General features: G+C 38.0%; 2 protein-coding genes across 6 annotated transcripts in view; one reads left to right on the top strand and one right to left on the bottom strand.

Annotated features, from left to right (window-relative positions):
* phactr3a (phosphatase and actin regulator 3a) overlaps positions 1 to 5758 on the top strand; it is a 113658-nt gene extending 107900 nt beyond the window's left edge. Inside the window, exons 10-12 of one of the 2 annotated variants that reach the window (XR_015522852.1) lie at positions 1731 to 1871; positions 2119 to 3006; positions 3256 to 5758. Coding sequence is in view for 1 of the 2 variants with exons in the window: in NM_001114411.1 (NP_001107883.1) it covers positions 1731 to 1871; positions 2119 to 2195; positions 5225 to 5240 (234 nt within the window). In the remaining variant the exon portion in view is untranslated. 2 annotated transcript variants of the gene reach the window in all.
* Positions 5759 to 10165: 4407 nt separating this feature from the next.
* Positions 10166 to 13048, bottom strand: part of sycp2 (synaptonemal complex protein 2) — a 61412-nt gene continuing 58529 nt past the window's right edge. For all 4 annotated transcript variants that reach the window (XM_087306618.1, XM_087306620.1, XM_087306621.1 and 1 more), the window contains exons 45-46: positions 10774 to 10830; positions 10166 to 10676 (exon numbers count right to left, since the gene is read on the bottom strand). In XM_087306618.1, coding sequence (XP_087162744.1) covers positions 10605 to 10676; positions 10774 to 10830 — 129 coding nt within the window. In that variant the 3' untranslated portion in view covers positions 10166 to 10604. The remainder of the gene's footprint in view (positions 10677 to 10773; positions 10831 to 13048) is intronic.

The following is a 13048-nucleotide window of genomic DNA, read 5'->3' as shown; positions in this document are numbered from 1 at the left end:
TGCAATGATTTGAATATAGCTCTATTTGGAAGGATCGAATGGGGTGATCAAGAATTTTTGTATGCAGTCTTTTTGCATGAAATATAATAAAACACAAGCATACATTAATATGACAGAGCACAAATAATCGATGAATAAATTCCTTATGGTTTTCTGGGATGTCTAACAATATACAAATACAGTAATTGAACAATCAAACGTAAAATAACACGGTCATCATTTTATAAACAATTGTATACAATAATATAATAAATACTATTTAATAATACCTTTAACTTTAATAAATAATCTAATCTCGCGATGTGACTATTGCAGACAAACACATTCCGTTATCGATGTATATATTGTTCATCCACTGGGTGAACGTTTATCATGCGCTTGTAGTTTTATGCCCTGTGACTGTGCATTCATGTCAAGCTAATTTAGAGCATTCAGGCACAGGAAATTCTAACGTTTGTAGCTTTAACAATTATTTATTGCGTGTAAACAGTGTTATTTTACATTTTATTTTCATTTCTGTTCCTGAATACTGTTAAGACTAAGAAAACCATCAAACACTTTTTTTTCTTGTGTATCTTTTATATATTTACCTCTGCTTGTAATTATTCGTTTATTGATTTTTTTTTTCAGCTTTGTCCCTTTATTATTCCGGGGTCACCACAGCAGAATGAACCGCCAACTTATTTAGCACATTTCCAATAATATCCAGCTGCAGACCCACAGAACCACACACGTTTGAGGCACACAATCTAGGCAAACCTTATATGGTTACACCCAAGGTTAATGTTATTAGTGTATTATCGGACATCATCATGGTCGTGACGGGTGAATGGGGAACAGTGTTTCCGATCGCCATTCAATATAATAGACTAAGTTTTCTATCATCCATCATAGATGATCAGTCACTATTTATCTGACAGAGTCAATATGGCAGATACTCGTTTGCTGGCCTTGCTGAACGATACAAATTGGACAGGTTTAATTTATATAATGGATTCATTTATAATGAAGGAAGATCAAGTTAATAATTATATTAATATAGTCGATAATACATCTTTATATGTAATACAAGTCTTTTTACACGTTTAAATGTATATATTATTTTACTCAAGAGATTAATAATATTTATTTGCTTAATTTTCCAATAACAATTTTATTAATGATTTCCCACATTAAATACTATCATTTACAGCAAGTAATATATTGTTTTTAAACCTTAAAGTACTGGTAATTTGTGGTCATTATAGTTGTAACATGTACGTGAAAAAAGTCATAAGTGTTTATCCAATCATTTTTATTTACATAATCTGAGTTCAGAAAAGATAAAACGATAAAATAATGACATAATGACTGAAGTGGGAAGCCCTAAACCTTTCAAAGTCTAATAAATAGCAATCGTAGCACGGGCGGTCGCGATCGCGATCGCCATATTTGTGAAATACAGTAGGTGTCAATAATGCTCCAAAGGAGTTAGTTAGCTACCATATATGGTTTCCCTAAATCGTGTGTGCTAGAATGTGTGTGCCTGGGACGTGTGTGGTTCTCCGGGTCTGCAGCTGGGTATATCTCCATGATTCAATATATTCTATTGCAATATATATTGCAAAAAAACAAAATGCTGCATGGTGAGTCCTATAATTGTCCTTTTCCAGCCAGTGGACTTTTGCTTGCAACATGTATCTCATAACTTGCATTGAGCCCTACCAACAACCTTCTGTTTCTTCTCATAGCTAAACCAGAGGCCAACAGTTGATGAACTAAGAGAAAGAAAGATCCTGATTCGCTTCAGTGACTATGTGGAGGTGGCCAAAGCCCAGGATTATGACAGAAGAGCTGACAAACCCTGGACCAGACTGTCTGCAGCTGACAAGGTACTGACAAACAGCCTCAATTCAATTAGACAGCACAGAACAAAAACATTTTCTTGTGTTTTTTTATTTTTAGCAATTCAATCAATGTTAATAAACCTAATATATTAGTGAAGCAGCCAAAACATTATCTAATTTGTGCCAGTCAACATAACTATCTGAGTCTATCCTCATGATTGGGTTTATTCATTATAGAGTGCAGAAGTTACTCGAGGATATGTTTTAGTGTGTTTTATTTGTGCTTCTACAGGCGGCCATCCGTAAAGAGCTGAACGAGTTCAAAAGCACTGAGATGGAGGTCCATGCTTCAAGCAAGCATCTAACAAGGTCAGTGTGTGTGTGTGTTTGCCCTCTCACAGATGTGCCGGAGCTATTTTTAAATCAGCAAAATCCACACTCCCAAAAACAAACTGCCTGGTCAAAAATGATTTAGACATATATCCGTATTTTCCAGAAAACAGAGAGACATGTTTCGCCTTGTTGACTTTCATTTATATGTATGACAGTCTTTCTGACCATTTGCAGAATAGTCCAACAGGCTCCATAAAGAATTATGAACCATGATTTTCCTGGTAAAATAATTTGAATTAGATGAATTAGAGCTGCATGATTCTGGATAAAAAAAGAATCTTTAAAAGAATAAAATAAAGATCACAATACTCTCATGATTGAGAAAAACTTTCTGATTTTAAAAATTAACGACTAAACGTCACATGTTCAAAGCATTTCTTTCATTTTCTTGTCGGCTTAGTCCCTTTATTATTCCGGGGTCACCACAGCGGAATAAACCGCCCACTTATCCAGCACGTTTTTACGCAGCGGATGCCCTTCCAGCTGCAAGATATCTCTGGGAAACATCCACACATACACACACACACACACACACAATCATAAACTATGGACAATTTAGCCTACCCAATTCACCTGTAAGGTTGTCTTTGGACTGTGGGGGAAGGAAACCCACACGAACGCAGGGAGAACATGCAAACTCCTCACAAAAACGCCATCTGAGCCGAGGTTCGAACCAGCGACCCAGTGACCTTCTTGCTGTGAGGCGACAGCACTACCTACTGCGCCACTACGTCGCCATGTTCAAAGCAAATGGCAATAAAATAGAACATTACTCTTTGCTTCACTTGCAATTTGCTATTCATCTTGCAAAATAGTGGCCAGGCCACTATATGATGCTGGGGGAGGAAAATATTTCCTGACTCGCTCTTCCAAAACACCTCAAAGTTGCTTAATAATATTTAGATCTGGTGACTGTGCAGGCCATGGGAGATGTTCAACATCACTTTCATGTTTATCAAACCACTCAGTTTACCAGTCTTAGGGTGCTTTCACACCTACACTTTTGTTTCGGAACGTATCTCGTTTGCCCAGTTAGCGCGGTTCGTTTGGCATATGTGAACAGGGCAATCGCGCTCTGTTCCGTGCCAAAGTAATCGCTGTGAGATCGCTTGAATGAGGTGGTCTAGGCTCGATTGAAACGAACCCTGGAGCGGTTCGATTGCATTGAGAAAATGATCTGATCCGAGCACGGTTATATCACAGTGTTTTATGGATATGTAATAGGCTTACGGATATATGAAGAGAGAATTAGGAGTAGGGCAGGAAGTTTCGCGAGTCTCCGGATGCCCGCAAACGAGTGATGATCTCCCGGCGTCTCCCTCCCGGTCCTCAAATAGGCATCATCGCGCACCCTTCTCACCCCTCCCCATTGCGTCTCTCCTCAGACACGTCACGTGCGCACCATGTCAATCACCGCCAAACCACCACCTCACCTGACAGCTTAGCGGGACGCTACAAAATAAACCCTGACACTCTAACTAATGTAAGGAGAGTTTACTCGCACGTGACTTGTTTTAGCTCTTTTGGTCCGATTAGAAACTTTGCAGTGTGAAAGCGAACCGCTCCAAGAGCAAAGAGTAACAATGTAACAATTGTAATCTCTGTTTCGGAACAACTGAATCGATTCACAGGTGTGAAAGCACCCTTACTGTGTGTATTGGTGCATTATTATCCTGATACATGGTAAACTTTTTTATGCTTCACTCTGGGCATGCGAAAGTCTGGGTGGTACTTTTTCGGGGGTTATCCACACCATAACTCCCAGATACTGGAAAAACAGTGGAGGTGGACTCATCAGAAAAAAAAGTGTTTCATATTCTCCAATGCCCAAGATTTTCACTGCTGACACCATTAAAACCAATGTTTGGCTTTGGCACAAGTGACCCAAGGTGGAAACAGGAGAGTTGGAGTCCATATTAGATTTTGCAGTGGAGTGGGTTGTTGTGGTTTTGTTTTTTGGGGGGGTTAAAACTGGGGTAGCACCCAGACATCCCTTTTAGACCGCTTACACTTTAGTCCACAGTTATTCCTGTTGGATGTGGCCAGGTCACTATGTGATGCTGGAGGAGGAAATCATTTCCTGACTCGTTCTTTCAAAACATCTCAATGTGGCTCAATAATAATTAGTTCTGGTGACTGAGCAGGCCATGGGAGATGTTTAACTTCACTTTTATGTTCATCAATCCACTCTGTCACCAGTCTTCATGCTTCAATCTGGGTAGTAAACTTTTTTGGGGTTTCTCCACACCATAACTCTCTCAGACACTGGAAAGACAGTGACGGTGGACTCAGAGAAAAAAAAATCACATTATTCACAGCCCAAGATTTTTACTGCACCATTGAAACTGTGAATATGCCATTACACAACGTAGCAAATGAAGACAAAATTGACATTTTTGGGTGAATTATACCTTGTATATACAGTAAGCTAACTCTTTCAATGCTATTTAAAGTGTGAGTTGCTTAGCAACATACTGTGTGGAAAACAATGTAAAGTCGTGTGTGCTCTGTATGCATCTCTCCTGTCATTGAAATATAATTGGTAGAATTGTTAAAATGCTGGATTTAGATTGTTTCCGGGGTCGAATCAAGATCATGATCTTTTAATTATTAATTGTGCCGCTATACCGTACAAAAACTAAATGACCAACTTTGAATGAAATCATAGTTAATTAGGTATTAATGTCATAGTTAATACATAGTTATACAGGTATCAATGCTTCTAAATAGAATCCTGAACTTATTATAGACAACACAACAGATGACAAAAAGCATGACATTTTGGACAATATAGGTACATGTACCACGTGTGGATGTGTCACCTAGTGTGGTTCTGAATAACAAGTTCCTCTCTACATGATGATGCATTAGTGGGCATTAGAGCTCTTCTGTGTGCTCCTACTAAAAATAACTGATTGATTCAGTGCTGTAATCATGTATTGTTCAATTACATCATGTTCGTGATTGTGAAAGACACCTTTGTTGATTTCGGTCTTCTTGTGTAGGTTTCACAGGCCCTAAGAGGGGTTTTTCTTCTGTGAAGAAAATGCTGAATGTGGCGTTTATGTTAAACTCCTGGAGGAGCCTCTTCCAGAGTCGTGGCTTCGTCCATGGGATTCCCTTATTCTTCCAGCGCCATGGGCCAAGTGCTGTTTGGATGTGGTTACGCCAAGAGCTGCGTCTCCACCGCGGGCCGCCCCAGGACCAAACCTGAAGAACATCTGCGGATAGATTTAACCTGAGGCTGACAGGAGTGGAGCGGCAGAGGACTTTTTGATGTTTTTAAAATGGACTGCAATTTAGTGACTGCTAAGAAAAGAGTAAATGAATCAGTCCTGGATTAATGTTTGTGTACATGTAACCAGCTCCACTCTCAAAAATTAAGTAAAAAAAAAAAACACTTGAGGGTTAATAAGCCTGCTATAAATGAATTTCATACACTGTACAAAAGTCAGTTTGAACAGGGTTGTTCATGTCATCACTTGAAAAAAAAAAACTTTGTAAGCACCACTTGTCTTCAAAATACAATTTTGGAAATATTTCTGTGTTCTGTAATGCTTTTTACATTTTTAAAAATGTATCATGCTCATAGACTTTTGCTCAGCAAGGATGCATTAATATGGTCAAAAATAGTTTTAAAACAATAATATTGTGAACTATTTAGCATGTTAAACCAAACAATTCTATATTTAATGGTTGTGGAAAGGGATGTGGAACTACGCCTCTCTTTGTCTCAACCAATCACCTACTCCCAAAAAACTCATTTAAACGGTCGCGAAACACTAAAACACTCTTTTTGAGATGTTGACAGTCATATATGTGTCCCACATTGCTAAAAACACTATAAGGACACATATATTTCACTACAAATTGAACATTTTTTGTTTTGGCATTATTTTAAGCTAATTAATTCTCATGGTTTGAAAATAAATTTTAAAGCTACGTCACGGTCATGAGATCATTGTGTACATTCCAGCTTAGAGAATGGCTGTCTGTACCGGTAGGTACAACATGACTTCTTTGAGATTTCAGCATTAATGCATTAGTGCATTAGCATTAGTGAAAGACTTGGTTCGAACCAATCAGCAAGCTGTATTGTGTAAGAGGTGCAACTTGATTAATATGCATGATATAGCTTCGAAGACTGTTTTTACCTGTTACAATATTCAGAAGGCAGAGAGACGCCACATTGTGTTGCCAACTGTAATTAAAACAAGTGAAGAAGAATTGTTTGAAGACATGAGTCAGTGTTGCGTTTATAAATGTGCTGCAATGAAGGTTTTGTTTCCATTTCTCTGCGATGAGAGCAAAGTAAGTGTCTGCTAACACGCGACACAACTACTTTTGTAAGGAATACTTTATTTTTTTACCCAAGAGGTTTTTTTTTAAATCTGGAAATGATGAAATCCGTAATTGCCACTTGTCTCCTTTTAAAAAAGACGCGGGGAGTGCATGGCCCTTTAAGGCAGCACTGTTCTTACAACCTTCTTTCCCTCTATTTATGTTTACTGTTTATCCTCTTAGATCATTTGCCCTTTATCCCACTGTTCCCCTACCACCACTTTCACCCCTACAATAAAGTGTAGCCTGAAGTGTGGCTTGGTCCATACTGGTGAAATAAAATATAAATGTGATATTTTTCTCTGATGCAAGGCTGAAATCTCAGCATTGGTTTTCCAGTCTTCAGGGTCACGTTTAGAAATTATTATTTTATGCTAATTCTCAAAACGCATTATCAGTGTTGTGCTTAATAATGTGAGGAAAAACAATCATGAATATTTACAAGTTATTTTTTTAACATTATAAATGTTTTGGACATTCCTGATTAACTAAATGCATCCTTGCTGAAAATAAAAATTTCTCAAAACCATTGGTAAGAGAGAGCTTGAGTGCGGGATTATGTGTGTGAATCACCTGAGTCTGCATCTCACCAGCATTCAGCAGCAGCAGCATCTCTACTAATAGCAAAACTGGTAAATGTAACTGCATCCAGAACAGCAACTCACTACTGTCAAATGTCATATCACTCTTTAGTAGAGGAACTATTTGAATGATTAGGCTAGGTTGAAGCGCAAATTTTTCCAAATTTGTGCTATACAGCAGTGTTTCTTAACCACGTTTCTGGAGGACCACCAACACTGCATGTTTTGGATTACTCCTTTGTCTGTCACACCTATTGCGGGTCTTTAATTATCTGCTGATAATCTGAATCAGGTGTGTTTGGTTAAGACGACATGGAAAATGTTCAGAGTTGGTGGTCCTCCAAGATCGTGGTTGAGAAATACAGCTATACAGTATGTGTGTTTGTATGGAAGAGAATTTAGGAGAAAGACGTATGTGCTTTGCAAAGATAAAAAGTAATTTTGTAGGAAAAACATGGAATTTTTATAACATTTTCTGAGCAATTTTGCTCTTTTTCTGATGTAGGCTGTAACAACCTTTGAAATATATATTAAATGATTCAGCGTAGTCATATGAAACTGTATCGTATTCAATACCTGCCTGTAACTACTATAGCTGTGCATTTGAAAATAATTACGTACTTCAGCGATCTTGAGTCCTCGTGTTGTCATGTAATGTCATCATCAAATGCCAAAGTACAGTTCCAAAACTCTAGACTGCAAAAACGGAGGATGCATGAAAGTTCCCGGATGCTTTCAAGGATGCGTTAATGCAGACTTGAGAGCAAAACTAACATTAGAAGTCCCATAATTCATTGCGGCTGAATAAAGGAGGTGGAAAGCGCAGCATTTTATATAGATTTTTTATTTAAGTTCAGAGATTTAACTTGTAAGGAGTTTCCTTAAATGGGACGGAGAATATAAACATTACCATGAACATTTTTATAAAGGCATAAACACATTTAGAGTATTTATTTGTTGAAATTTTTATTAAAGAGCCCCTATGATGGGTTTTTGAGAATGACCTTCCATGTAGTTTGTAACAGCTCTAAGTGAAGTGAAATATCCAGCTAAGGCTTAAACCTGAAAGTGCACCGTGTTTAAAACTATTGTTTCATTTATAAAAGAGTCGACTTCTAGTACTTCAAATGAATCATCTTGATAACGAGTCTTTAGCCGCTTCGGTGTGATGTCGATGTGAAACTTAAGCCCCGCCCATTTGTTGCGCGCACAAACCCAGAAAAATTTAAACCTACGGCCCGCCCACTAGGATAGTCATACAAGAAAAAAAAGCTAGATACACACTGTAGCAGACGCCAGTTAAATTAAGTCACGCTCTGCTCAGCTGGATATTATTGGAAGTGTGAGGAAAAGTTAGTGTTATTTTCTCTACCCAAAGATGAAACTGTGAAGAGTCGCTTACAACGGGGGATTCATCGGCCATTTGTTAAAGGAAGGATCAGAAAAGACTATTGATGTAAAGGACTATGTCAGTACATGGATCAGTGGATCATGGATTAGTTCTTTCTCCATTTCACAAGTGTAAGTAAATGGCTGCCTCCTTGTTTTCTCTAGCTTACAAATTATGCATTTAATTGTGTTTTGTTACTTGTAACCGATTGTACTGTATCTGGTGAACTCTTTATCCTCTTATTTCTTCTTATCGCGTCTAAGGCCACATTGAAAATGTGATGTGTGACACTTTGTTTTACGGATTTAAATGCGTTTGTGAGCTCATGATCTGCTGCCTTTTGTCATTGCTATGGCCACCGTCAGCAGTTCTTACACATGTGCAGCGGTCAAGGTTCAGAATAATTTAGCTTTTGCCACTGTGGATAAATACTGAATGTGTGTCATGCTTAAGAATAGAGCAATATGCTGGTGTTTAACTGCACTGCTTTAATGCACTCATGCACGCACCAAAAATCTGGGAGACTGGTGTCTGAATAACACTGTTGAGAACCTCTTTTAACTTACTATGTAAGTTAACTACTATGAAGCGTGTTTCGGGCAGCTGCTGCAATCGGATCCTATACCAGTGCTGGTGAACCGGGGAATTGACAGACCCTAAAATTAACTGGTTGAAATTACGGGAGTTTTCCAGGATAAATAACAAAATGGTTGGGTGGCTAGAGATGGGTCTGAAATACAGGAGACTCCCGGGAAAAAAACAGGAGGGTTGGCAGGTATGCTTACACACACTATGCACTGTAACTACTTCAATATTGTTGATAAGCCGCGTGGAGCACTTCACTTTCGCGCTGAATGCTGTCCACCAATTGCATCAGGCGGTCATCAGTCCAATTAGCGCAGGTTAGCTTCACGCTAAGGAGGGGTTTGGGAACAAATGAATTGCTGAACGGTTCATATGGGAGTCACTGGGACAATTAGGTTAATGAAAGTGTTTTTTGACCTTGCATCCATATCAGTATGTTGTTGGAGACCCTTAAAACCCAAATATGACCCTTTTTAATGTATATTAGGGGCTCTTAAAAGCCTGTTTTATTTGTATTGAGCAAAGTATATTTGTAAAGTCTTTTAAACCAATAAGTTGTATGAATGCTGTAATGTTTAAATAATTTTGCTTTAAAAATATGTAAAGGCCTTGTGACCATTAGGAAGAAAGCAGCATCTCATTTCTCACAGAAGGTGCTCTCTGTTCCTGCGGTCCCCATGCTTGTTCTCCACAAGAAGTCTATTCTCAGTGTTCTTGGAATTGAGAAACAGCCAATGATCAGTTCATGGATCTCTGTTAATTTTAAATTAGGTGTGTTAAAAACAAGAAATACAAATTGTGCAGTGAAGTTGGTCCCAAGGATGGTACTGGGAACCACTGCCTTAGAACTCCCTTAGTTCCTGGACGGGCACAGCAGGCACAGCCCTGCAGAGTTTATTTTATTTCAAACCCTGTAACATGATGTCTCACAATAATTAAAATCAGACCCCAGTTGATGCTTTGTTCCTAGATAAAACTAACATTTTCTTTTATTTATATTAGTGTAACCCATTAATACATTTCTTGACCACAGAATGACAGAAAATGACTTTGATTAAAAATATTCTTTATTTTTCAACATCTCTAATAACTTGAACCAGTAAGGCAGTTTAGCACATTAAGGTCATTGCTAGTGAATGCATACAATTAACTTCTGGGTTTTAGAATCCAGCATTCAATTTAAATGTCTGCGCACAGAAATCTGAAGTTAATTATGAGTTGGTAAGTCACAGATTAGTCCTATACCATTCACTCATTTTCACAGAGGCATTTCCGGTATTCATTATTCACATTTAAAATCACAAGCAAATATGTGCGCAAAAACCATCTACAGCAAACCCTTTTTTTAATAAATAAACAGCATTAAGTATAAATATATTTAACCTTCTAAGTTTTATTTAAAATAACATATTGTTAATAATATCAAGAAAATCAAACATGTTTAAAGAATAGCTTAGAAAGTTTTCAAAAGGATCTTTCTTTCTCAAGTCAGAACCTGGATGCATCTGGAAAGAACATGGCTTGTAGTCCTCTTCGCACACTTGTCAAATCCTCATCTTGCTATGAAGACAAAGAAAGAAATAATAGTAATCATTCAGCCTACAGAGTTGTATGCCTTCAAGTATATAATATCAATTCCCTTTGTGCATTCTCTCACCATCTCCTTGAAGAAACGCTCCTGAACTGACTTCATGTTTTTCTTCATGGAAGACATCTGCAATATAAACAACCTTGGTTCATAAAGCAATCAATGCTTAAATCAATGCTTATTCTGTGCAGCAGTATACTTGACAACAATCATCCAGACACTGTCCATTCTGCTCAGAGTGACATTTAGTTGAGTATGCACTGTGAATAGGCTTTGTGCTGTCCTCTTTCATCTCAATAACATACACACAAAGATGCTGAGAGAACGGCAGTTAAAAGGGTGGTCCAGAGTGTATTTTTAAAGATTGGTTGAGTTTATGAGGTGCAAAGCAATGTGTGCTCATGCTTCATTTGTTGAAAATCTCATTATTTTTTCATATATTTTCCTTTGATTGTATACAGCTACTCAGCTAACATGAAAAAGACTGTCCTAGTTCTTATTTCTTAGTTCCTCTGAAGACCTGCCCTTAAGAGGCTCTGATTGGTCAGCTAACATAATGTGCTGTCAGCTTTACTTCACCAGAAAGTGTCTCTGTTATTACATTACAATGCATCAGGCCACACCCCTTTGCTGTGCAGAGTGTATGTGCGTAACTTAAAGGGTGTATGACATCATTAACTCAGATGTATTTTTTGTAGTCCCCAAATTTGTTCGCTATAGGCTTTGCTAAGCTAACTCTGTAAAAGCCAATGTCTCCCATTGCATTGAACTTTGAGTGTATTACATTCAGAGATGTTGTTTAGGTTCACACAGCTACATTACACATCAATTAATGTTTAAAATATGATATCGTAGGGGACAACACCTTTAAAGCATCTGATATTAGCAATATGGATCAGTTTACTCCAGCTTTGCAAGTTACAAGTATCATTTCGACAAATAAGATATTTAAAATTACACTATTATTAGTTTGATTGTACAAAACATATTCGACTATAGTCCATATGTATTCGTAATACGAAATCTTTCGTATATCCCCTTTAAAATGGTTAGAAATGCAAAAGGGACTACATTTACATGGACATCAATGATCTAATTATTTGCCTTAATCGGATTAAGACAATAATATGATTAAGGAGTTTACATTAATTGCTTTTTGTATGTTCCTTTCATGATCCCATTTTACGTTATAGCACATTAACATCACTGCATCACCACTGTAGGGAGTCAACGTATCCTTCCAGAACCGAACAAGTCGCAGAACATATTATCCTTAAAAGATTGGTTGGCGCCTACATGTCTGAGCTTTGATTTCATATTCAAAGCAATCCACAGGCACCCAGCAAAAGGTTATCCACAGGATGACTTGCCAGTGGCAATCCCAAATGTGTGTTAATTAACTTTACATCTTAACACAATAAAAGAGGCTACACTCAAAGACCCCCCAAACCAGTTGTTGAGAATGCTCAGCAAACCCACTTTTGTGTGCACCTGCAAATGGCGTCTGCGAGGAATACACATTCTAGGCAGACCAAGCGATCAGAAAAGCTTCCAAAGTTTAAATGGACATTTAAGTAAAACTGTGTTTATTTGAGTAATGTATGTTTGTTTTATGGATAAACTATCCATAACAGTTTTTTTTTAAACTGTTATGGATAGTTATTGAGTTATAGCCCTTGGTCACAAATGAAATCTACAGAATGTTTCTGAAATACTTGATGGTTGATTTGGTATTGATTGAAAGCTAGGAAAATGTAAATGCATTGGTTTATATGAAGAAACCATACTATAAAAGGTGTCCATGTTATGATACTTTATTTTAACAACTATCCTATCAAAGCAGGACCCACACAATATGCCAACCCCGGCCTTCTAGAGGAGGAAATTGGGGTGTGACCCCACCCCGTAGCTTCTCTGATTGGACAATCATTGTGTTGGCCCAGCTTATACCAAAGGTCAACTCATCAGAACTCTGAAACTCCGCCATAACTATAGAATCCCCAGGAAGGACTACACTGCCGCCTCGTCCAACATCTGTCTCAGAGCTCAAAATTGCGACTATTTTGGTCGCATGTGCGCCCGAAATTTTATCTGTGCGACCTCTAAATATATTTGGGAGCATGTGTGCGAGAGCATTAAATTGTTGTGTGCGACCAGTTTTTACAGCAAAATGTTCACCACATGCGCGGATTCAGGAGACATTCATGCAGAATGCATCTCTAAGCTCTTTGTCTGCACTAGAAACGCGAAACGCAGTGCTCAGGAATGATTTAAAACAGTTTTCATGTCAACTTGCTGCAGTAAACAAAGCCAATTTTGTAATGCTTGCCCTGCCTTTGCGCTC

Source organism: Danio rerio, chromosome 23 (assembly GCF_052040795.2).
Source record: "Danio rerio strain M-AB ecotype USA chromosome 23, GRCz13ab, whole genome shotgun sequence".
NCBI classification, from domain to species: domain Eukaryota; kingdom Metazoa; phylum Chordata; class Actinopteri; order Cypriniformes; family Danionidae; genus Danio; species Danio rerio.
The sequence above is the reverse complement of the archived record's forward strand: the minus strand, read 5'-3'. Positions and strand labels throughout refer to the sequence as shown.